The sequence below is a fragment of the Podarcis muralis genome, chromosome 7 (assembly GCF_964188315.1).
Source record: "Podarcis muralis chromosome 7, rPodMur119.hap1.1, whole genome shotgun sequence".
NCBI lineage: Eukaryota > Metazoa > Chordata > Lepidosauria > Squamata > Lacertidae > Podarcis > Podarcis muralis.
In genome coordinates this window covers 40,488,174-40,514,069 of record NC_135661.1, presented here as the reverse complement: position 1 = coordinate 40,514,069, position 25,896 = coordinate 40,488,174, and the positions used below count along the sequence as shown (strand labels likewise).

Below are 25,896 nucleotides of genomic sequence, written 5' to 3'. Positions count from 1 at the left end.
TGTTGCCCCGATGAAATCCCATTTAATATGTGATTTGGCGAATTAACTGATGCTTTGTAAGGATTAATTTATTATTACTTTGAGCATTGGAAAGTGGTATTGCTACTTAAAAATCTGGAAATCGATTCTTTTTTCTATTAGAAGCCAGCTCACCAATATCACGGGAGATATTTATAGAATGTTTAGACTTCTTTAGAATGTTTCGATAGACCGTTAGGTGTCAGCTAAGGAGGAGCAAGATCTGAACATCATTATATTCGAACACAGGTCGTTTTATACATTACAGGGTGTTACTTCGTTCCTTCAAGGAAATAAATCTCCATATTTGGGTATGCACCGTCTATCTCACCCCCCCCCCCTTTTAAAGTGCATTTAACACCTGGATTTGGGTGAATTTCTCTGGGAATGATTCTCAAAGATTGCGAGGGGCTTTTAAAATAATGCAGAAGGTTACACCCGTAGGTTTCAAAGCTCCAAAGATCCAAAACAGAGATCCAAAATATGGTTTAAACAGAAAGTACATAAAAATATGTACATAAAAATATTTCCCGCCCCTCTATTTTATTCATCCAACGCACCCCCCTTTGTTGTAGTTTTCAAAGCATAAATAAAAATAAAACTCTAATGTTAAAGTGCTGTATTCGTCACCAAAACGGCGCAGGTTGTTTTTCCAGAGCAGGTGCCTTCACAGATTTGGCACAATTGACTTGGTGAAACAGCAGGGCGTCTACAAACAAGCCATATTCTACAGGGATCTTTTGCAAGCTCCTTCCAAGCATTTTCTTCTACGATCCTCAATATAGTTAGTATATTTTGCATATTTTTTTTTACGCACGCACATAGTTTACCATGCTGTCGTTGCTTAATTTATTCTCTGGATACCTAACGGGGCTGACGGAGAAGGAGAATTACATAACCCCCCTGTCAATCTATACTTAAATCCTACCACTTTCAGGAACGACAAAAAGGAAACTGGTGCTGGACAAAGTATGCCCTAGAAACCTTACGTATTTTTCCTGAAGGTCTATATTATTTAAATAATCGTACCAGTGTTTGAAGTATATTAGTGATATTTCCCCCCATCAAACAGAGATGCGGGGGCGGGGGAACCCGGATGCCCTTACAATCTACAGATGCAGAGAAGAAACGCGCAAGACGAGGATTCGAGGTGTTTGTTGTAAGCAGTGGCAATCAGACCACTTTGTCAGATTCATGGCGTGCAATCAGATTTCCCGCCCCGGTTCAGAAACCAAGCAACGAAGGTGGAGTACGCTTTATAAAGTGAAAAGGACTGGGGTATGTGAGAGAGGAGGATGGAGTTTATTTAGCTGTCAGACAGAACACGAAATGGATCCCTTTGTTCTCTTCAACACCAGCTGAAAATCGACCTCTTGAGGCAAATACATTTCAACTCTCTCATTAGAAGAGGCCGATATGACCTGACACTAGGCAGAAAACAAACCATCCGATCCCTCCAAAATAACTCTGGAGCGAGAAGGTGCAGTTTATTTGCAAACTTTACTTTAAAATAAATAAATAAATGCCGGTCCTTATTTTGCCTGAATGGATATCCATTTAGCCGGCGTATCCTTCTTTAAACTCGCCTAGACCAAGACTTCAGACGCGCGCACCGCGGAAGATAAAATAAAAAATAACAAATCCTTGTTGAAATCATTTTCCAACACACAAGAAAGAAGCCGACGGTTTCCTCTTAGACAATCAAAGGAGGGTTGGGACGTAAAGGTTTGCTTTCAAGTTGCAGGCCACACTTCTGAGACGTGTTTCTGTCCCTTTCTCATGAGGTAAAGTGAAGAAGATTTCTGATTTCCCTTCCTATCCCTCTCTTACAGGGTTCTAGCGAGAAGACCTACTGCCCACCGCTGCGTTAAGCTGAAACCTCAAGGCTTGCGCCAGTTGACCTCACGGAAATATCTTTTCTAAGTACGTATGCTTACTTTGGGGGATTTCAGAGTTAAATCTACATACACACGAATGTAATGAATCATTCACGTGTACTCACGCACACGGGCTGCTTTCTTCGGGGTATGCAGAATAGATAGATGATAGACGATAGATAGATAGATAGATGATAGATAGATAGATAGATAGATAGATAGATAGATAGATATAGATAATCCTTTGTCTCTTAATGTCTCTTCATTTATTTATGCTTAAGCTAAAGTACCAGCCCAATCCACAACCCATTTCATACAAAATACGTGTGTTTCACACTAATGAATATCCCTCCAATCTTAAACGTGTTAGCTGATACCCCACGCACATATGAAGTAAAGTAAATTGATTTAGGATCCCCCCGCGATAGTCACAAAACCTCACACGGACACAGACACACAACAGATTGCTCCAAATATATTCACATCATAGATTTAGGGTTTGTGGTGATAAGGACGACGGGGTGAATCCAGAGCATCAGTTGAAACCCCTTGTCCTCCATTGATTGGTGGAAGGAGGTGAACACGTGTTTGTTTGCGTGAAGGAATTCTATGGGTTCGAATGCAGAATAGAAAAAAGGGGGGGCTTATTCTAAGATTCGGGGAAAAGTCTAGGAAGAACCGAGAGAGAAGAAGGAATCATAATAGGAACTAGAAAATGTATAAATAGATCATCAAACACCATGGAGAATACAGCCTTGATAGGATTTGTTTTATGAACTTTAAGCCAATGAATAAGGCTGCTGCGATCCTATATACACACAAGCATGTTGCAAAATGCGACCCAATGCATGCCTACTCAGAAGGGAATCCACTGATGACTTCCTCTGAAACAGAACACACTGAAGAAAAGAAGTCTGCGCCCTGAGAGGGAAAGCCTAATGAATGAAAAGTGAGGCTGCAATCCTATGCGCACTTGCGTGGGCGCAAGCCCGTTTGAATCAGACAGGCAGGTTTCCTTCTGAATAGCATTGTGCTGCCGTTCTATACACTCTTCCTGCAACAGCGCAATCCTATGCAGGTCTACTCAGAACAAAGCCCCGCTGAGGTCACTGAGACTCGATCCCAGGTCTATAGGATTGCAGCTTCAGTAAGTAATTCATATCCTTCCCTTTTCCGCCCACGAGCCCCATTCAAAGAGGCGTCGCAGCAAGTGAAATACAATTCAGAAAATCCCAGAGGCTCAATACATAAACAGATTCCTTTTTCTACGAAGCTCTCTTCTCAGAGTTGGCCTGCCACGCATATAAAGCATAGAATCGGTAAGGTGAGTCCATTCGCTGCACTGCATTCTTTTAAAATAAATCGATATCCATAAGAGCTGAGTCTTTGGCAATGCGTGTGCGGTTCTATTCCCACTGACCCTGCCACTGTTTGCCTAGATTGATTTTCCCGCAATGAAGCTCGTGTTCTTCTATGCTGGTCGGAAAAGAACCGATCTCTTCCCTCAGCAAGACTCAAGCTGGTGGCATCTAATGTAAGATCTCATCCTCTAACGCGCTGCTAAACTACGGACGGATTAATCGGTCATTGCAAACACAAAATCTCGCTCAAACCCCGCTCAAAACTTTTCATGGGCTGTCACTTCCCGGAGAGAGATTTGTGCTGGCTGCAGGAGGCCGTTTAGTGACTGTTAGACCCGCGACAGCCTCTCTTGTTTATTTTTGTCTGTACAGCGCCTGACACACGAACCATCACTTAAGTAATCTGTTGGGTCTTATTTCCAGCTCTGTCCAAGGATTTGGGCGGGGAGGGAGGGGAGGCGGGGAGGGGAGGGGAGCAGGAGCTAAGCCGATTGACAGGCAAACCCCTATTTTATGCAAGTTTACTCAGAAGTAAGCTCCATTGAACTCAAGGCTTACTCCCCAATAAGCGTGTGCTAACTTTATTTCCATATTCTTAGCGGCCCTGAACTTGATCGGCTTACAGCGCGTAAGTAAGGGCGGTAACTCTACGTGTTTTGCACGGGAACAGTACGTGTTTTGCACGGGAAAAGCTCCGGGTTCAATCCCAGCATCTCCAGGCGGGGCCGGGAATGCCTTGTTCCTGAAGCTCTGGAAAGACTCGCTGCCAGTCAGTGTCGACAATACGGAGTTAGATGGACTAACTAAGGCAGTTTCATAAGCTCCTGCGTCCTTCAACAAGTTCAATGGGGCTTCCTCCCAGGAAACTGAGTGGTTCCTTCCCCACCCACAAGGATTGCAGCTTTGATAGGGCTGGTGGGTCGCGTGTTTCCATCCGGGCCAGTGAGATCCTAGAAATCTGACCGCCGCCTCCCTCCACCACCAACTGAGAGAGATCTTCCAAGATCCACGTTGGCGGTGGATCCGTTTTACACGCTCTGGAAAGGGCTGCTGGCAGGACGACCCTCGCCCCTCCCCAGAGCAAGATTCCAGGCTAAGCCTCGGGAGCTGGAACGAGATAAAGCAGCGTGGGCCACACACGCAGATTGCGTGGGTGGGTGGGGGGGACACTTTTTGGAGAAGTGTTTCAGAGGAACTTCTCCCCAGCCCCTTCCAATTCTCCACTTCTGTCGCAATTCCTCCCTCCCTCCCCCTCTCCTCGTCTCTTGTCTTTTGCCTTTGAATGGAACAGAGATTTGGGACGCCGCCAGCAACTCTGCAAAGCATTCCAGTTATGATAACCCCATAATCAGGGATATAAATACCGGGGGGGGGGGCGGTAAAGAGAGATGAGAAAGAAAGGAGAATAAATTGGATGTAAGAGGGGCAGAAGGGAGGTGATTTTTTTGAGGGGTGGGTGGGTGATTTCGTAAGGAAGACGCTCCCCTCTCCCCTTTCCAGTGATGTGCATGCAGAAACACACATTTGGTTTTGTCTGTTTGGGCATGAATAGAGACAAGAGGTTCCTGCCCTGCCAGTGCTAAGATGTTGCCCCTTATAAATCAATCATGGCTGTTGTGCTTATTTTGCCTACATTTAAGCTCTGATGTGCTGCTTTTATTTCACTTGTTTTGTATCCTGTTGAATTGTCCTTCTATGCTGCACACCACCCTGGAATCTCATATGATGAAAAGTAATTCAGAAATGTTGTTTTAAATAATGTACAGAAGCAATTAAATAATCGAATAGTAATGTATTGTAATTATTGCATTTCATGGTGGCTTAATTCCACTGTTAACATGCTGTCCACCCTGCTTCCTCACCTATGTTAGGGTTAGGGACAATACTAGGCACTAGACATATCATAATAAATTTATTAGTCTTTAGGGTGCCACAAGACTGTGGTTTTTATTAACCTACACAGACAAAGCTTAAGCTCTCACAAACAGTTCACTCATTCTGGGGGCTAACGGGATAAAACATGTAATACAGGCAGTGGCGTAGCGTGGGGGGTGCAGGGGGGCCGGCCGCACCGGGCGCAACATCTGGGGTTAGGGCAAATCCACAGGTTAGGGGGCGCAAATCCACGGGTTAGGGGGTGCAAATCCACGGGTTAGGGGGCGCAAATTACTTGCCTTGCCCCGGGTGCTGACAACCCACGCTACGCCACTGAATACAGGTATTAGATATAGATGAAATCAATGGGCAGAGTACGGATTTACAACAACAAAAGGCCCTGCAAAAGTATGACAATTTTTCATCATCACATTTTGCTGCCTATATTGATCTGTGCTGATACTGAAGTTTCTTCCACATTCATCAGAGAAAAAACCACAACAAAATGCACTCTCTATTGTGGTCTACAAAGAGATACAGACTCAAGGAAGGCCTGAGTTGCATATGGGAGATTTCATTACAAATAAGACGGCTTTGGGAAAATTACAGGGTAATAACTTTCGCCACAGGGACTGTTGTGGGAACAGAGAGAGCCGTGAATAGGAATATTGGGAGCTGCCTTTCCCCCCCAGAGTTACTGGTCAGTCTGGCTCAGTATTGCCTACACGGACTGGCAGTGGCTTCTCCTGGGTTTCAGGTAGGCTGCTCTGCCAGTCCTGGCACCTTCTGCATGTACAGTAAATGCTCTGCCAACTGAGCTATGGCCTACTGTGAAGCACTGTGGGCCAGGGCCATCTGTTGGATGAAGTTTTGGGATGCATACAACTCAGCTTCTATTAAGGCTGGTGGGTTTGCATGGGGAGAAAGTTGATAGAGAGAGAAGCATCCAAGCTTCCTAGACTGCCCTTCTGACCTAACCTGCACTGACCTTTCTCCAAGTGTTAGTCTGAAACTCCCAGGGTTGCTGACCTCACTTCCTCCTCCTCTTCCTTCATCCCACTTGGGGAGAGGACACCTTCCCCCCTCTTTATCTCTCTCCTGCAGAAATGAAGATGCAGAGTATGGATTTTTTACTTTGCTGGAAGTAGGATCTTCCCTGTCCGACATGTACTTCCAATAATAAAATTAGGCTTCTTTTTTCCATATTTAAATGTCAGTGAGATTACATCTGGGGTAAAGTGTCCTCCTACAAGGAGGGATTTCAGTGCACACTGATGTGCCATCATATCCTGCATTGTAGGTCCTGCAGTGAGCAGAGGGTTGGACTAGGTCCCTTTCCTCTCTATCATTTCATGTGGAGCTCTTTGGAATGAGACCAGTGGCCCAGCATCCTGCTTCCAGCAGAGGCCAACTAGATCAGGGTTTCCCAATCTTGGGTCTCCAGCTGTTTTTGGACTACAAGTCCTATCATCCCTGACCACTGGTCCTGCAAGCTAGGGATGATAGGAGTTGAAGTCCAAAAACAGCTGGCTACCCAAGTTTAGGAAACCCCAAGGTAGTTGATGTCATTTGGAGTTGTATCAGCAGAACCTTGAAGTATGTACTGAAATCCTTCCTTGGTTGGGATCACACACTACCCTGTATATAAACACACTGAGGATCTGAGTTTAGGAAAACAAGAAAGCTATGTTTATTGCAGGAAATACATCCTTAGTAAGAAATATATTGGTTCTGTCTAAGTCAGGTGGAGGTGCCTTGAAACATGATTGTGTCAGCAGGAGAGACATACGAAGATGTCTCCTCCCACAAGGTAAGGATGAAGATAGAAGTAGGAAATGAGGTCAGCAATTCTTCTGAGTATCAGTCTAGCACTTAAGGGAAAATCAGCGCAAGTTAAAGGACAGTTTTGGAAACTTGGAGGTTTTTCTATCTACTCCTTCCCAAGCAGACACATCAGCCTTCAGTGCAAGCCCAACACATCCTACAGTAAATTCCTCAGAAAAGCCCACAAGTACAGTGGTACCTCAGGTTACATACGCTTCAGGTTACAGACGCTTCAGGTTACAGACTCCGCTAACCCAGAAATAGTACCTCAGGTTAAGAACTTTGCTTCAGGATGAGAAAAGAAACTGCGCAGGAGCGGCGTGGCAGCAGCGGGAGGCCCCATTAGCTAAAGTGGTGCTTCAGGTTAATAACGGTTTCAGGTTAAGAAACAGACCTCCAGAACGAATTAAGTTCTTAACCGGAGGTACCACTGTAATAGACTTTTCTTACTGCTCCACAGCAACTGGTATTCAGAGGTACACAGCCTCTGAACCTGGCTTAAAGTCATTGATAGAATAATTTCCCCACTGCTGCTAGCAAAATGCTGTGTTTTGGAGGTGGGACATGAGGACCCTCTAGACTGGTGTTCTGTTGTGGGTGCATTCTGCAACACGCTGAGATGCCTGCATTGCAGGGGGTTGGACTAGATGACCCCCAGGAACGAGATGACCCTCACATCATTCTGTGTTGTGAGTTGTGCTGCAATGTGTCCCCAGTGTTGCAGCATGATTGCACCCTAGAGGGGCACTGCCGCACAATAGTGCAAAATAAGCATGGGGGGGGGATCAAACTGTGAAAAATTGTGGTATGAAGAGTTCAGGAATTCAGCAGGGACTTATAGGAGATGTATGGAAATGAAGCAGTGTGCCCATCCCAAAGCGTCTGGGGATCATGTATAACAGCCCTGATACCATCATGAGCACCAATAATCATGAATGCACAGTAAAGAGGACATCCTTTGCCTTAGTTTCTTTCAGAGTAGTCGGATCTATCCCAGACCTTATAGTTAAACTAGGCACATTTACCCAGAAGCAGGTTCCATTGAAATCAGTGAGAGCTGCATCTAAATAATCCTGGAACAGCTGCCCTCTCTTGGAGGGAGGGGAGGGACTTGGCTCAGTGGTAGAGCAACTGCTTTGCATGCAGAAGGTCCCAGGTTCAATCCCCAGGCAGGGCTGAATGAGACCCATGTTTGAAATCCTGCAGAACTGCTGCTGGTCAGTGTGCTAAGCAGTACAGAGTTCAGACAGACCAATAGTCTGACTCGGTGTGAAGTTGCTTTCCATGTTCCTCGCAAGCTGAATTATAGTTGAGTACGTCTGAAACTGATTTCAGCGTGTGCACAGGCCCAGCAGGCTTACATAATATTCATATACTGGTGTGAAAGTTAAGAGTGTTGGAATAGGACCTTGAAGACCATGGTTTAAATCCTCACTCAGCCATGAAGCTCTGGATAAAAAGGGGAGGGGAGAACAACGTACACCGCCTTGAGCTCCTTGCAGGCAAAAGTGATATCTAAATGAAGTAAAAATAAATAAAAAGTGTGGCAACAAGCCGCGGTGGTTACTCCGGATTACCTAAAGTGGGTTGCAAGAGGGAGAACCTGCAAGGATGGATTTAGAACATGCAGACAGTTCTCACTCTTCCAGGCAGTTGTTCATGAAGTCGGGGTAAAACCACAGAGAGTGGGTGATCATAACAACCGAGGAAGGTGGTGAGAAGGTCCCTCCTCCTCCTCTGCCCACGTTGGAAAGCTTGATGCTGCGTTTCTGGAGAGCTCTGCCAAAAATCTATCCAGCTCCCTTCCACCTCCCCTCGCTCGACTGCAATTCCTTGTCAACACCTTGAAGTTGGAACATGTTACCATATATATGATTTTATATCTCTCTCTCGCGTAATCTGCAGATGAAGCAAACTGGTCAAGCCGGATCGTGCCACTCACCTCCCTTGGCCTTGTGTAAACGGTTATGGGATCGCTTTGCGAGGGGGGGGGGCGAGTAAGTGGAGGGACCCAGGAGGAGACTGAGGGGGTGGGTTGGGGGGGAGGAGGCGTCTTTTTCGTTCGGGACCAGCTCCCTGGTGTTAATGAAAACCAGGGCAGAGAGGCCGGAGCGAGTGCGGACGCGCGTCTGACTCCGTCCTCCCCGTGGGTGGTCTGACCTTTGATAAACATGCGGGCCCCTTTCCAAAGAAGCAACCCCCCTCGCGTCCTTCCTTTGCCTGCAAAATCTGCTTTTGACAATACTAGCCAGATACATTTCCAGCCTCGGATTACACTCCCCACCCTCCGCCTCCCCGCTCCCAACGTCTTCTTTCTAGCAAAGACTCCTTCACTTAAGCAATTAGCTAGTAAAAATACCTGCAGGGGGAAAAGGAGGAGGCGGGGTGGGGAAATAATTCTTCGATTCTTTTTTAGGACAAAAAAAATATCGCGGAGCGAGGAACAGCGCTTGCAAACACTTGGGCCATACGTTTATCTGCAGATATATTTCTCTCTCTCTGTGTGTGTGTATATATATATATATATATATAGAAATCTTTGCCGCTTTCTCCCCACTCCTCGGATCGATCTTTTTACAAATCCATTCCAACGAGCTAGAAGATCTCTTTTGAAAAAGCGCCACTGCAGATCTTGCAGACATCCCGCGCCGACGGATAAATATACAAAAATAAAATTGCTCCAGCTGGTTACTTCCCCTACATCTGGAAAAATAAAGGAAAGTGTACATCTATGCGTTTTCACCTACATTCGTGACCCTCCTATCTCTCCCTAGGCTCCAGGAGACGGTCTGAAACAGGCCCGCTTGCTAAGAAGCAGGTCCCATTGATTTCCATGGGGCTTCCTCTCCAAGGAGCGCCCTTAGGACAGCAAGCTGTAATAAATGAGGAGGGTGGCCGTTGGTCTGGCTCAGGAGGAAAAGCGCGCCGCTCTGGATTCGAACCTCTAGGAGTGAAGCCGGAGTATTTGGGTTTCAGCCGGTTTCGTTCTGTAAACAGCGCCGGACGCCCGCGGCGAATGGTACACACGGTACCATCCTCTGTATCACTGTGAGGAAAAGCAAGGCCCTTGAATTTAAGAGCGCATTTGGGGACAACTCTTGAGGCAGGAGAGTGATGTTCTCAAATAGGATTTAAAATAACGCATGGAAAATCTAGTCCATAAAATACCAGCACCTTTTCTCAACACTTTTCTAACAGGGTTAATCCATTCTACCTTGGAAGAGGGTGTACACACACACACACACACACAGAGAGAGAGAGAGAGAGAGACACTTTTCATCGTGCTGTCTACTCAGAAGCAAGTCTGTCTGAATGCTTTTTTAGGAAGTGTGCTTAGGATTGCTGCCTAGACTGTGTGAAAAACAGGATATAAAAAAACAAGACTTGGGCGCCTGCCCCGCAGAGTTTCCAATCCAAAAGGTATCTTAAGTTCTCCTGCCCTTCTCGGCCAAGTTAAGATTTTACAAGATCCACTTAAAGCAACTGCATTTTAGTTCCAACTCCATGTGGTTAAGAATCGGCCTGGTTTTCGTACCATCGAAATAAACAAGGACTACAAAAAGAGAGTTTAGAGTCAAGTGTTGCAGCTTCTCTGGGGTGACGGATTGAGCTATCTCTTTGCAGCCTGCAGCCACCTGGAGAGAGGCTTCGTGTCTCCTGAAGTGTTGAAGTCCTGGATGGTTATTCTAAGCACGCTTCCCTGGAAGTAAATTGCACTGAAACCAAGGGTGCCAACTTCCAACTTGGATGATGGAGTTTAAGGGGCTTTGAGTGATTATTCCAAGGATACTTCCTTGGAAGTATATTCCACTTAGATCAATAGGACCCACTTCTAAATAAAGGACAGGGTGTGTGTGTGTGTGTGTGTGTGTGTGTGTTTGGCGGAGGGTGGTGGTGGGGTTGCTGCCCCAGAAGACTAGAGATTTCCCTCTCCATTCAGAACAACACAGGGCCCAGCACCAGAGGAGTACGTCGAAGTTACAATGGTTTCAATGAGGAGAGAGTTGTAAAAACGCATTTGAACTCTCCCGTTGCTCAGCTGTGGTCGGATCGTGCTCACTCGTGTTTGAAAAAAAAGGATGAGGTGTTTTTTTGTGGGCGAGGCGGGTGATTTTCCTTTAAATGAAGCGTATTAAAGATGGCATCGCAGGCGGCCTAAAACTGGGCCATAAACATTGTTGTTGTTTTAAATTTCGGAGTAAGCCCCGTTTATTTTCTATGAGGGGGGTGGGTTTGCCCCTGCCAAATAAATATGCCTAGATTTGGGGTCCCCCCATTATTTCCACTCTGACAACCTCAAAGCGGAGTTCCTTCTTACAATGACGTCTTGCGGTTACGAGGAAGCATATATATCTACAGATCTCTCTTTATATGCACTATTATATATATACTATATATATATGCACTATATTCACACACACACACACACACACACACACACACACACACACACACACACACACACGTGGACTATTTCGGCTCAGTTCCTTGTGCCCTTTAAACACATTGACCCCGGAAAAAGCCGTGGGAAGTGGACTGCCTTCAGGGTAAAAGGGTAGAGAAGCCTTCATTGTTCGGGTGGAGTCAAGGTCCCGATCCCCCTACCGAGTGGCTGCATTTAGGAATGCGGGAATTTACAGGGAACCCAGCCGGTTGCTGAGCCGGTGGAAGAATGGAAGAGGAAACTTTAATTATAGCCCAAGCGAATAAAAGCAGAGATTTGTCTGCTGGGCAAGAGCGAAAGGAACTCTAGGATACAAAAAGGAAGGGTGTGTGAATATGTGTGCTGTTTTCTGATAGGGGAAAACACATAGATTTGAATCCGGACTTAGGTCAGTTCCCACAGAAATCAGTGGGGCTTTGCTTAGTCACGACTAACTTTCCAAATAGATTTTCAACGTGGCCCTACGTTCAACGTAGGTTGTTTTCACATGGTGGATTCCATGCTGTTTTTAAAACAGTAATTATTTATTATGATTGTCGTATTTGGCTTTGCTGTGAATTCCATGCCCTCCGTTTATACTCAGACATGAGATATAAGGCAAAGACGCCGGCAGGCCTCTGCCCCTAGAAGCCTACAGTGCCAACAGCGCAGACCTGTGCCTGCTTATTATTGAAGGCCCCGCCTCGGTATTCAACGGGGTTTATTCCCAGGTAAACGTGCATAGGATTGCTCTGCAGTTTGGCTTTCTCTGGCTAAAACAAACGAACAAACAAACAAACAAACAAGGTTCAGTCTGTGGGTCTTTTAAGATAACTGGGGAAATGTCTGTTTTGACAGCTTTGTATAAACGTCCTGATTTGAATCACGATCGTTTCCCCTTTCACCGCTGTGCGAACATTTCCCCCTATAAATGCGCAAAAGCGCACCGCTCTCCTAGCCATGGGGATCCTCAAAGCAGCTGAGGAGAAGCTGCTGGGCTCCGAGCCAGCGCGATCTCATCGCAGACAAGAAGAAGTCAGTATTTCTCCTTTGAGTTTATCTCTACAGTGTGGTTTTCTTTTTTTAAAATCTATTTTACTGTATTGCACATTGCGTTGGTTAATGAGATAATGCGGTCGACAGGCAAGCAGGGGCACCGATTTTTCCTCGATCCCTTTCCTATCAAATCGGCTCCCTCAACAATCCACCTCTTTATAACACATCCTATCCTAAACCCTATCCTAAAACGCCCAAAGCATATTATCTAGAGACCTTTGGAATTCGATGGGACGCACTAGCTGTTGTCAGTGCCTTTAGGATTGCAGTATTAAACCAGCAAACCCTTTTGATGAGACTGGCTGTCCTTCACCCCCATCTCAATTCATTTCAATAAGGTTTACGAAAGGAAAATTTGCTGGTGAACTTTGGTGATCACGTTCTGTCTTCTAGCTGCAAAGAGACTGGAGTGGGACATAAATGTACCATTCCCTCTTCCTTCCACCCCCCACGTTGTATCTGGAGATATCCGTGCTTGTGTGTCCCAGGCAGGAGTCATTTCTGTTGCAATTGCGAAGACTGGATTTTTTCTTAGCTTCTCCTTCACACACCACACAAAGCTTGCCACCCTACGACTTCTTTTATCAGGGAGTGAAAACAGGACAGAAACTGTTTCTGATGTGAAATTGCTCTCCTTGGGTCTCACAGATGTGTGAGGCGCCCCATAGGCTGCTAACGTCTGCTTGCAATTCGCCCTTCCCAGAAGGATCTTAGATTGGGATCTCAAGTTTTCTTTTGAAAAAGGGACAACAATTTTTTTTTAAAAAAAGCATTTTAAAAGGAAACGGGGTAAGAGAGGGAAGTGAATGGGGTGCGTGCCCCACCACCAGCCAGGAATTCTCTCTCCATAAGGAGCATTATAAGTGTATTTTAAATAATGCTTTGAAAAAACAAATGCTTCTCTAGGCCCTCACCATCTTTTGAATAAAGAAACAGCAGATCTGTTTCCCCCCTCTCTCTCCACACATCACCCCACTCCAGCGATTAAGTGCGAAAGCTAAACTGCCCCCCCTTGCCTCCAATCTCACCCACACTTAGACCCCTTTAACAGCTTAATTGCGCTAAATTTACCACGCGCGCCTGGAAAAGAGGGTGACAAAATCTGGAAGTGACTTACCTTGATGAGTGAGTGGCAGGCTGGGAAGCGGATGAAAAGATTCTCCGGAGAGTTTTAAAAAAATGTTTAAAAAAATGATAGGGAGGGGACGATGGACACCCACCCTTCTCTAAATGTGGGTTGGAGATGTTTTTTGGAGACGCTTTTAGGAAGCACGTTTCGTGCGAGTGTCTTTGAGAATCTGTAGAATCAAGTAATAACCAACGCGTCCAGTACGGTTTTTGTTTTGTTTTTTTTACAGAAGAAAATATTTGGAATGGGAATGTATGGGGTGGGTGGAAGAAAAGCCCTAAACAATCAGCAATATAAGCTGAGGGCCACTGGAAGAAACTCCGGACGTTTTCATTTTATTAAAAAAGGCCCGGGAACTTGTTTACGTTGCGCTGTATAAACATCCTGCCCCTTGTCTGCGTCTATCTCGCAAAGAAATCAGAAACTTGATTTTTAAAAGTGGGTGAGTTCCAAACCTACCGCCTTTCCAGAGAGATCCCCTTGGTGGCAGGGGAGATCCGGGAATCACTTTAATTTTTGGTGTGTCTCATTTGTGTATAAACAAAACTGCTGGTCCTTTTTTTTAATGCGTTCAATTAACTGGTCAATTTCTAGCAAACGTCTTGCTGTTAGGGAGGGATGTTTGTGTTTATTCCTCTGCGCGCGCGCACAGACTTCTTAATTTCTTTCTATTTTTTTGTCGGCAAAACAAGGCCACAGGGAAATCGCTTCCTCGCGAGTATTACCAACTGGTTTTGCGTAGCAAAGAAATGAGGCGGGTGTGTGTGTGTGTGAAAATAGGTTAGGATCTAAGTGGCCTTTCAACACGTTTGGAAATGGACAAGCAGAAAGTAGTCTCTGGACACAGAGAAAGATTTTCCTTGGACGGAGAAGTAAGAGCAGTTGAAACCAAAAGAGCGGAGGATCGTTGGGATGTTTATATGTGGGCGTCGGAGAAATAGAGTTTGGGAAGCGATTTAGCAGCTAGTTAATCCAGAATCATGTACGGAACGCCCAGATAGTCTTCAAGCCCAAGCAGCACCCTTCGATTTAAACACAAGGCGGTCCATTCATTCCGTGCGCTCAGGACTACTTAGGTGGACGGACCCGAGTCTGGTTTACACCTCGGGAGCAAGTCCCGCCGATCGTTCCCAAAGGATGGACGGCCTAAGGATCCCGGCCTAAAATACACACACACACACACAAACGAAGTAAAGTAAATGGATTTAGGATCCCCTCGGCATACCCAAAACAGATTACTCCAAATATATTCACACCATATATTTAGGGTTTGGGGTGATGAGGAAGGGGTGAATCCATAGGGTCAATTGAAAACCCCTGTCCTCCAGTGAGGAGGTGGTGAACACGTGTGTGCATGTGAAGGAATTATACGGGTTCGGGTGGAGCCTAGAATTTTTTTTTTGGGGGGGGGAGATCCTTCTTCTGCATCAGGACAAGGTGGGATCGGCAGAGGGGTGATGGTGGCAGCATTGAATCCCTCCGTTTGGTTGGAGCGAAGCCCCTTACAGCGCCCACCAATGTTGAGCTAAGACGCGGAAAAGAGACTAGGAAGAAGGAGGAGGGGAGGAGGAGGGAGGGAGGGAGGGAGGGAGGGGGAGCAACTTGCCTGGCGGGCCGGGGAGGGAAGGGGAGGCGGGGACTCCTCCTGCCTCTTACGTCGTGCTGTCAAGAGCCGCCAGGCGCCCGCTGACTTGAGATAAAAGTTAAAGGCAACCGCTCCGGTTGGGGGCAGAACCCGCGACTCACCGGGCTGAGAAGCAGCAGCAGCAGTAGCAGCAACAGCAACTCCTCGCTGGCAGAAGCCTGGGAGGCCGGGTGGGGTGGCGGGTGGGGGATTGCTGGGAGGAAACGCTGGTCAGGCAGGGGGTGGGGAGGGTGGGGTGGGGAGAAAGCCCGCGCCTCCCGCGAAGCCTGAGAAACGGGGGAAGGGGGAAGGGCGAAGAGGAGGAGGGAAAAGAGAAGGAGGAGGAGGAAGTCTTTTCCCGCTTGGAACGCCGGATTAGGAGCAGAAGGCTCGGACACAGCCTCTCTGCCGGCTTGGATCGTGAGGAAGAGGGGCGGGTGGCGGCGGGTTTGGAGACGCGCCTTTTCCAGGTAGAGGAGGCTTTGCTTCGCGTCCGGGGGTCCAGCGGACAGCTGTCCCCTCCTCTACCCTCTCTCACGGCCTTGGCTCTGTCTCCCCACCTCCACTCCCCCTTAGTCAGGGACAGGAGCCCGCAGCTTAGCTTGGACTGAAACAGAAGGCGACTGGGATCGGCTCCGTTTCTTCTGCATTCCGGCTTGCAGCGCTTTTACGCAACTCTCTGGAGGAAAAGCAAGGGCGCAGGAGAGAGAAAGACCTGGGAGCGGGACGGGGGAGCTCAGACCCCCCTCCCTGTTCCGCCCAGGAGCCAGTCCTTTAGGGAGGGGGCGGCGAACGGGAGCCGTCGATGACCGCAGGACTGCTGCGCGCTCCTTCCTCTCGACCCCCTCCTCCTCCTCCTGCCGAGGCCGAGGCTTTTCCGATGTCGACAGCCTCCGACAAGGCGCAGCAGCAGCAGCTGGGAGCAGTCATGGAATCGGCGTCGTCCACCACCTCCTCGACCCCCAGCAGTAGCAGCAGCGGCGGCGGCGGCAGCGGAGGAGGAGGCAGCGGCGGCACCAAAGCGAAGAAGTCCAACGCGGGCATCCGACGGCCGGAGAAGCCGCCTTACTCCTACATCGCCTTGATTGTCATGGCTATCCAGAGCTCGCCGTCCAAGCGCCTGACGCTGAGCGAGATCTACCAGTTCCTGCAGAGCCGCTTCCCGTTCTTCCGCGGCTCGTACCAGGGCTGGAAGAACTCGGTGCGCCACAACCTCTCGCTCAACGAATGCTTCATCAAGCTGCCCAAAGGGCTGGGCCGGCCGGGCAAGGGCCACTACTGGACCATCGACCCGGCCAGCGAGTTCATGTTCGAAGAAGGCTCCTTCCGACGGAGGCCCCGCGGCTTCAGGCGGAAATGCCAGGCCCTCAAACCCATGTACAGCATGATGAACTTGAATTTCAACCACCTCCCGGACAGCTACGGCTTCCAGGGGCCCTCTTGCCCGCCAAACAGCCTCCCCTTAGACGGCGGCGCCCTGGGCATGATGAACGTCGACGGCATGGGACTGGCCGGCCACTCCGTACCCCACTTGTCCTCCAACGGAGCGCACCATTCCTATATGGGGAGCTGTGGAGGTGGAGGTGGAGGAGGCTCCGCCGGAGGGGACTACGGTCACCACGACGGCTCGGTGCCCGCCTCGCCCCTGCTCCCCGGAGGTGGCGTGATGGAGCCCCACTCCGTCTATTCCAGCACGGCGCCGTCCGCTTGGGCGCCCTCCGCAGCGCCGGGTTTGAACAGCGGAGCTTCCTACATCAAACAGCAGCCTCTGTCGCCTTGCAATCCGGCAGGGAACCCGCTCTCGTCGGGCTTGTCCACGCACTCCCTGGAGCAACCTTACTTGCACCAAAACAGTCACAACACGGCAGAACTACAAGGTAAGGCCGGGCTGGTGTGGGGATGGGCGCCCCTGCGCGCTGTGGGGGGGGGGGGGGGGGAGATCGCGAGAGAGAGCGGCGATCAGGCCGCACGTAAACTGGAAGAGGGAAGGAAACATGCCCATAATTTGGGGAGCGCTTAGCGCAGAACAGAGGCTAAAGGTTTTGTTCGGGGTTATGGGAACAGCCGAATCCAGGAGCTGTAAAGCTAAAGGGAGAAGAGCAGGCGTCCAGCGCTGCAAACCCAGGGGAAATCTCAAATGCATAGTGGGTGCCTGTGAACAGACCTCTGAGCACCCAGTTACAAGCAACGGAACAACAGGTTTCTTAAGGATCCGTAACAAACAAGTTCCGTGTTCACTTTTAGCGCCGGATATGTAGGCTAAAATATGTGACACCTGACCAAAAATAACCCCCCCCCCAAATAAGCCTGGAAACAATTCGACCCCATTTCCTATTAAACGAATGCTGGTACGCTTTGAAAATGTGGGGAAATCCTGATTGTATGGTTAGGTGATAAGTTATCCAGGTGACTGGATGAACCCAAGCGGATCAGGGACGTCAGAAGTCAGTCCCTCTGCTGTGCGGGGAAAGCTACGTTTTAGGAGCGAGGTAGAGGCTGTTCCAAAGTGAAGTAAGGGTGCGCGTGAGATTTATGTGAGATCATAGGGTACTGGAGCGAGGGAGGGCCGATTAACAGGGGTCAAGGGGCTGGATATGGGAGCAAGCAGGATTGTGGATGTATAGCTAGAAAAATAGGGATTGTGGGCAGAAAACGGGGGATATTTCCCACCACCACCCAGTTTCAGCCGCCAATCCTCCTCCAGTTGTTTTGCTCATAGAGAAAAGGAATAAATTCAGTTGTGGAGAAGGCGAGAGGGCAGCTCCAAAAGTTTTTTAGCCCTCTGAAAATCGCACCCAGAAATACAGTGTTCTCAAGAATGCGAGAAGGTGATGCATTTTGAAGCAGTGTACATAAATACTGTTTTATATTTTTTGCTTCGTTTAGTCAGAGTAGTTGACTTGAAGTTTGTGGGATTGATGACGTTTCCTTTCTACCCACTCCACCTTCGCGCGCGCCCCGTTCTCTAAGAGAAATTTAACGCTACCCATTAAGTACGTGCGTTAGGAATAATTAAATCTGCTTCGGCCCTATTGATACTATTCCGAATAACATTACGGATAATATTCCATGGGCCTCATCAATGATTGTATGTGTAGAAGCCTAGAAACTCTATTATATACTGATGGTTTGGTGACAGTGAAATCCATTAAAGACACATTACAGATTGAGTTAAAAAAATGCTCTTATATAGTGCCATACAGATGTAACGCGTTTTAGGGATCCAGTTACGGAATAAATAGGGAAATTCCCATTGATTTTAATAGGAGTGTAGTCTAAATACAGTTGCAGCAATACCTACCTACGCTTCGGTTAATATATGTGCGCAAACCCTGGAATTGTACGGGGCGTCACAGATTTGTCATCGCGTCACTTTTATTTCCTCGCTGCGGTTCCCTAATAAACATGACCCGGTTTTACATCATAGAAAGGAGCATATTTCAAAACAAGAAACAGCGTGATTTGTGAAATAAGGTTGAAGTTCGGTTTTATTTTCTGGGGGGTCAGAGAATTAATCCCAGTATAGACCCTAGTTCCTACCTCAAACGTGGCAGAAAGAAAACCTGTTCATAGTTGCATTAACATCATTAAGCAAGTTGTGCCAATATATCTTAATGCCAATTGCCTTAAACGTATATAGGAAAATATTGTTCTGAAGTCAGAAAAATGATGGTATAATTAATTTCCTTGTCGTCCCTATTATTATTATTATTATTATTATTATTATTATTATTATTATTATTATTAAAGTCAACACCAGGAACGATACTGAATCCTGTGGCACCTGAAATATTACCATTTATTGTGGCAGCTATCTGGCGACGTGGGATGCAACCCAGAAAGCTTACTGCGGACAAAATTGGTTAACCTTTAAGACGCTATAGAACTCTTGTTACTACTTGTTTTGTTTTTTCTCCCCAACAATTGATTAACCCGGTTTAGCACCACCTCCTTTCGAGGCAACAACGACTTTAGTAATTATTAATAGTAATCCTATTTAATTAGCACTTCTAATACTGACCGGTCTCATCAATTCAAAACCGAGCAGAGTGCCACTGCAGCAATTAACGACAGCAGTGGTGACAAGGAGTAATTTTAGTCTAGCTCTAGCCAAAACCAAGCCCTTAAAAATACCCCAGTGATCAAAGTGTGAACTTAAAGCTGCATTCCTACACGCACTTACCTGGGAGGATGCACATAGGATTGCGCTGTCAATTTCTCCCAATGAAACGAAACAGATTTTCAAAAATGATGATGATGATGATAATAACAACAACAACCACCATCACCATCCAATATATTCCACCTCTTGATTCTCTTTATACAATCTTCTACTTCAAATTGCTCCCCAAACCTTCTTTCCCAGAGCTGATCCTCTGCAAAGGAGTCAATCCTGTGTCAGTATTTTACTGACTGCCTAATTTCAGTTGCCCTTTTGAACTCTCCTTTGTAGACAAAACATCTTTCTTTGCCTCAACCAGCTTTGTTAGGGCGGTTTTGTTTATTATTATTTTATTCCCCCACCCCTCTGTCTGCTCTCCAAATTACACCCCCCTCCCCGCTCCCAACAGCCCCTCTGCGTTCTCGACATTGCTTGCCTTGGCCGGATTCTTTCGCGTTCAAGGAGGGCGAAGACATCTTTGCAGCGGAGGCCGTAAGAGAAAAAGGGACCTGCGCGATTTGTTTCGATTTTGCGAAAAACATGAAAATGCACTACGTACTCTCTTTCGGTGGTGATTGGAGTGGGGAGACCCACCCCCCACTCACCCAATAAGTCTTAATAGCATGGGGATGATGAGGGATTCTACTAAGAGGAGGGAATAATGGTTTGAAACTGACCAGCCCAGCAAGGGGAAATTGACAAGGTCTCTGTCGGTCACTGGAGAGGAAAGATAAGGGGTGTTAAGAGGCGAGAAGACAAGCGTTAGTTTGATTTTCTTTTTCCAATTCGTAGGGGAAGAAAAGGGAAAATGTCTTTTCAGCAGACAAAATATTTTTTTTTTTTTTGGGGGGGGGAGTAAAGAAAAGCGTGCAAGCATTCAGAGACCTAAAAAATAAAATAGCCGAAACAAACGTGGAAGGGTTGTGCTCGGAAAAAGAGTTAGCCTGATGCGCCGAAAGGCCGCGGCTAGCCAAAGCGCAGAGTCCAAAGACTTTTAAAGAATTCTTCTTCCCTATGGCCTTTTTGCGGATGGGGTCCTGTGGTGTTGCTTCTGTTAGAAGAGATGATTTTTTCTTTACGGTTGGGGGTAGGATCCTTTGTATTTTAACAGCTTCTCTCTAGTTTTAGCAGCCGGGCAATCAGGGAGGCGTTATCACGGCGGGCCACCGTCTTCTGACTCCCTGGTTCAGACTCCAACTCCAGCCGCTCCTCCTTGCTCCAAATGGAGCGATCTACTGACCCGACAGGTCTTCTCACCTCTGTTTGGTCCGGGGCATCAGGCAGAGTTAAGGACAACTAGTAGCAATAGAGGGGAGCAAAAAGGCGCGTGGAAAATAATGGAGACGAAAAGAGAAAAATTATGGAAAGTTGGGAGGAAATTCAAGCTTATTTTTTTACAGCCCAGGGGTGGGGGTTTACATTTTTAAAAAAGCAAGCTATAGGAACCACCTCACTTTCAAAATATAAAGACTCACGTCTCCTACTGTTTCTTTAACCTGCTAGGGTTTTTTTTTAGCAACATAAAGGGGACGAGGAGCATTTTATTTTTAAAAAAATACATTCTGGACAAATGAGGGAGTTATAAATCCTGGATATCATTCTGACTTCTGCTACATGAGTTTGGAAACCAAATAATCCATTTTTAAATGGGGGGAGGGGATAGCCACAGAAGACATGCAAAAAACAACATTTTAAAAAGGCAATGACTACTACTACTACTACTACTAATAATTTTTGTCAGTTCTTTACTTGGTTAACTCACCATGAAAATGACAACCAATTAATTAAGAAATTATTCTATTGTCATATAGGCGCAAAAGTGTTTTTTTAAAAAAATCACTTAAATAAGTCCATTGTGCAGTCCGTATATGGTGTTGTTAACTGCTCTATAGATGGGTAGAGATAGGGCTGTTATTTTAAAAACGGAAAGGGTTTACAATTCTGAAAGGGAGAGGAATGCTAATTCTATCCATTGCAAGTTGTTAACCACTAAATATGAGTAATCCAGTTACTGTGTGAGGAAGTGTTCTATGAAATTTGTTAATTAGGAACCAATGTTCCAGACTGATTAGATTTTACAATGAAATAAGTATATTTAAATACTATCAGCAGATGTGGATCCATAGATAATTTTCCCCACAAGTTACTGCAAAGGCCTGCCCTGATCCTGTAGTGTCAGCCATGCAAGGGGATGGGTGGGTAGAAGAAAGGTATGTTCCTTTTCAGAAGAAGGAGCAAGGTTAATATCTGCTTTTAATAAAATGTCTGATTGTGGTCCAAAACTTGATAGGTTTTGTTTATGTTCATTGCAAGTCTTCATTGGAGTACAGTAGTAATTTAACCCTAGAAATAATTAAAAGCCAGGGCTTGTTTTTCCTCTGGCTTGAATGAAAGCAAGTCCTCCAGCTTTATCAAGAAAGCCAAATCTATACACACAAGCACCAAAAAGAAAAAAAAGCCCAACCCTCAGTCCTCCTTCCTTGGCCAGCCAGGAAACAGACTGTCCCATCCCATCCTGCTATTTGCGAATGGGCAAAATTCCCATTCCAATCAAGTGGGAATTTCCTCTGATTAAGAACGGCAGAGTTCAGAGTCCATAACATCACCTAGCTGGGTCTAACAGATTCCAAGGGGTTGATGAAGCCCCTCCTAGGGGGAGATCTTGTGGACTGGTGACTATTGTCACCATAAACTGAGGTGGAAGAAAGTGAGGCTCAAGACTTGAATTGTGTAACCAGTTGTAGACAAGCAGCAAGTCTGTGGAATTGTGTTTCTCCAAGAGAAGCTTCTGTATGGCAGGTTGCCTTTGCAGGTTGCTGTAACTACTACTACAGAGTTTCAGAAGCAGCTTGTGATATGGCATGAGGTTCTACTGTTCAAGGGATGAAGGGGAGATGTGTTCAAAAATTCCACCCGCGCATGCCAGAAGTGGAACTCAGCCACATTGGAATCTGCCCTTCTACTGAGTCAGACCACTGGCTTACGTAGCTCAGGCCTACTGAAGTCGTCATCCTCTCCCCACTCTGCCTCTCTCCCCCCCCCCCCCCCAGCTAATTTCAGCCTAATGAAAGCTCAGTAAATCTTCAGGTTTTGCTCCCTGCTTGCAACTAAAACACAACACAGAGGCTGTGAAGTACGTGGTAAGTCCCAGTATGTGGAGGATAGCAAGCTGCACAGGTTCTGTTACCCATTTATTATCCTTGACCATACCTGGCAGTAGCTCTCCAGTCTTCTGTTAATATAGATATTTATTGATCCTTGCCCAAAGGCATACAAAAGTTCATACCCAATACAAAGTATCCTTTTATAGTACACTGGAGTGAAAGAAATGCTTCTAAAATCTGTTCTGAAAAGGAAAAGAGGAGGAAAGAAGGGAAAAAGGAAAAAGGGAGGAAAGCAAAAAAAAGAAAAGAAAAAGAGGAAAGAAAGAAAGAAAGAAAGAAAGAAAGAAAGAAAGAAAGAGAAAGAAAAGAGAATTCTATTTCATTTTTCTTACATGATGTCCCTTTTGTGTTGGAAATGTAAAAAACTGAACCTCAGACATGATCTATGTGAGGCAGCTACTCTGCCTCAGACCTGGACTTCTTTGGGCATCTTACATCAGGGAAAGGGCCACACACATCTCAGTGATGGATCATCGGCCTCACAGATGCTCCCAGCTTCAGTGCCCAGCATTTCCAGGTAGGGCTGAGAGACTGCTGCCCAAAACCACTGCCACTGCCAGACAGTGTTGACAGTACTGAGCAAGATGAACCAATGGGCAAGATGAACTCAGTAGAAGAAAGCTTCCTGTGTTCCTTATGTATTCCTTCTATGAGGCAAAATGAAGCAGCTGCCTCTGCTCTCTTGACTAAAAAGAGAAAGTCTCAGGCAGCAAATTCTGAGGGGCAGAAAGTGGCTAGGATATGGTCTGCCCTGGAGCCCCTAAGCTAACGTACGGCACTAGGGTGCAGAGGACTCTACTCCATCGCCAGTGCTAAGGTAGGATTCCATTACCAGTCTAGTCAGATTTTGTGCACAGCATGGCGAATGCACAGTCTTGTCCAGGGGTCAGCAAACTTTTTCAGCAGGGGGCCGGTCCACTGTCCCTCAGACTTTGTGGGGGGCCGGACTATTTTTTTGCGGGGGGGGGGGATGAATGAAATTCCTATGCCCTACAAATAACCCAGAGATGCATTTTAAATAAAAGCACACATTCTACTCATGTAAAAACACCAGTCAGGCCCCACAAATAACCCAGAGATGCATTTTAAATAAAAGGACACATTCTACTCATGTAAAAACATGCTGATTCCTGGACCATCCGTGGGCCGGATTTAGAAGGCGATTGGGCCGGATCTGGCCCCTGGGCCTTAGTTTGCCTACCCATGGTCTTGTCCTTTGCCAAAGGCAGTAAAATGGCTTAAAATGACAGGCCACAGTTTCTATTCATGCTGAAGCAAAGTATAATCTAGGATCTAATTCTGCAGTTTCATATCTCCAGGGTGACATATTTTACCCCCTCCTCTCTGTCTCTTGTCTTCTTCCCAGTCACTTAAATCTGCTCTCTGCTTTTCTTTCAGGAATCCGGTACCATTCTCAATCTCCAAGCATGTGTGACCGGAAAGAATTTGTGTTCTCCATCAACGCCATGGCGTCATCTTCCATGCATTCAGGAGGTAGCGGCTCTTACTACCATCAGCAAGTTACATACCAAGACATCAAACCTTGCGTGATGTGACAGTAGGGCTGGGGAGCCGAGCTTTCTTGGAGGGGCAGCCAATCCCCAAAGATCCAAGTGAAAACTGTATAGAACTGTGGAACTTCCTTCTACAAGCCCCTTTAGGAGCCAAAGAACCTCCCCAGAAGCTAGACTGATAGTTGCTCATGAGGTATATGAATATTCAAAACATCTACAGAGAAGAACACGCTGTTCTCAAGGAAGCCTTGAAGAGGAGCAAAGATGCGTTGTGTGTGCTTTTTTTTTTGTAGGGGAAGGTGAAGCACAATGTCAAAACACTAAGTACTCAATTGTCCTTTCATCTTGGGTCTCAGTACATTCAGAACAGTGATTTGGTAAAAATTCCAAAAACCACTTTGTGGTTTCCTCCCCACTCCCGCTTTAAAAAAGGAATAGGATTCAAATGAACTCTGCTTTTTAAAAATATATCCTACCCCCAAATTTTCTACAATTTTAAATGATCATTAATGAAAATGGATTCTAAAATTTGAGGGTCAGGGATCTGCTGTACAAAGTAAAGCAGCACAAATAACGCAGACAGCGATGGTGAACGACAGTCATTTTCATGTGGTGTCCATCACTGGGTCCTTCATTCAGCAACCAGAATTGGCTTCCAGTTGTAACCTCTCTTCTTATATTTTAGGGACTGAGCATGAAATATACATATGGCTCATTGTTTATTTGACCTCTGATTCAGGGCAATGGCAGACTCTCCAGACATCTGAGTGAGTGCTGAGATGGTGCTCTTCCCATATCTTCTTTCCTAGATCGTAATTGTGCGTTGAGTTTCCAAAGCCTTCTCTACCTTCAGGTGTTGGTGGGGATTTGAAAAACAGGATGAGATACACACACACACAAACACACAGAAAATGCAACAGTAGAACTGAGGATGTTGGGCTGGGTGCTCAATCACACGATCCTGTAGAAATCACCCCACTTCTTTTTGACCGTACCCAAGCCTATTTTAAATAGTAAAGTACCAAATTACAAAGAAAAAGCACTTTGAGAAATAAAGGTTAAAAATGGAAACGATTAACAAGGCTCACGCTTTTATTTATTCAACATTTTAATAAAACACAACAGCAGCCTTGGTCAATCAGTATTAAAGTGGTTAATGTGTTGGCAATATTTGCCGTAGGGACTGTGTGAAATAACCATCGTTAATGTCAAAAGCAGCAGCATGGCAAAGCAATTTTCTCTATGTTTTATATATAATTATATATTATATATATAAAAATATAAATATGAAGGACGCTTTTGTCATTTCCTCCCCCTCCCCCCTTTTGCCTGACTGTACAGTTCGGTGGCACACCTATTTTAAGTTTCATTCTGCACTGTATAAAAGTGTAATGACAGTGGAAGGGGTTTTAGACCCCCTGCTTTTGTGTACGTTTGTCCTTTTAAAAAAAATGGAATGCAAATAAAAAAAATGTATGGTATTCATACACAGCCTTCACAAATTGTATAACCAGTAAATAAATCATCGTGTGGCATAGACATCTGTGTAGTGGCATACTGAGAATAAAACTCAGAGAAGATTAGGTCCCCAACTTAGGGTGTTTCTTGTCGTTGAAGGGCACCAAATTGTCTCACCTGTACATTTGGATCTCTGTGTGTAGGGAGGACAGCGAGAAAAAATTACCCTTTTACCTTTCTATTCTCAGAATGATTGTGCCAGGCTCCAGCTTGGGGAGTTTGTTTTCAGGGTAGATACAAGTGGGAGAATTCTGGACTGGATTGTTTCAGATCAAGAAAGCACGTGCAGAGTGTGACAGATTTTGAGGTATTTAAAAAGATCCCTGCACCTAGCCAATTTATTAATAGTTA

General features: G+C 46.1%; 1 protein-coding gene and 1 long non-coding RNA gene across 2 annotated transcripts; both read left to right on the top strand.

Annotated features, from left to right (window-relative positions):
• Positions 1–1,323: 1,323 nt before the first annotated feature.
• Positions 1,324–3,655, top strand: LOC144328406 (uncharacterized). The gene is made up of 3 exons (XR_013393627.1): positions 1,324–1,498; positions 1,851–1,941; positions 3,335–3,655. It is a non-coding gene; the product is annotated as an uncharacterized LOC144328406 (long non-coding RNA).
• Positions 3,656–15,448: 11,793 nt separating this feature from the next.
• On the top strand, positions 15,449–25,514 carry FOXF1 (forkhead box F1). Its single transcript, XM_028740064.2, has 2 exons — positions 15,449–17,064; positions 23,912–25,514. The coding sequence occupies exons 1-2, from the start codon at positions 15,993–15,995 to the stop codon at positions 24,067–24,069; spliced, it is 1,230 nt and encodes a 409-aa protein (XP_028595897.1). The 5' UTR covers positions 15,449–15,992; the 3' UTR covers positions 24,070–25,514.
• Positions 25,515–25,896: the final 382 nt, after the last annotated feature.

What these genes read in the sequence shown, in the direction of transcription:
- FOXF1 (XM_028740064.2), top strand. Translation starts at nt 15,993, where the DNA reads ATGACCGCAGGACTGCTGCGCGCTCCTTCCTCTCGACCCCCTCCTCCT. An exon ending in CAACACGGCAGAACTACAAG is followed by an intron (nt 17,065 to 23,911) that starts GTAAGGCCGGGC and finishes CTTTTCTTTCAG; the next exon opens with GAATCCGGTACCATTCTCAA.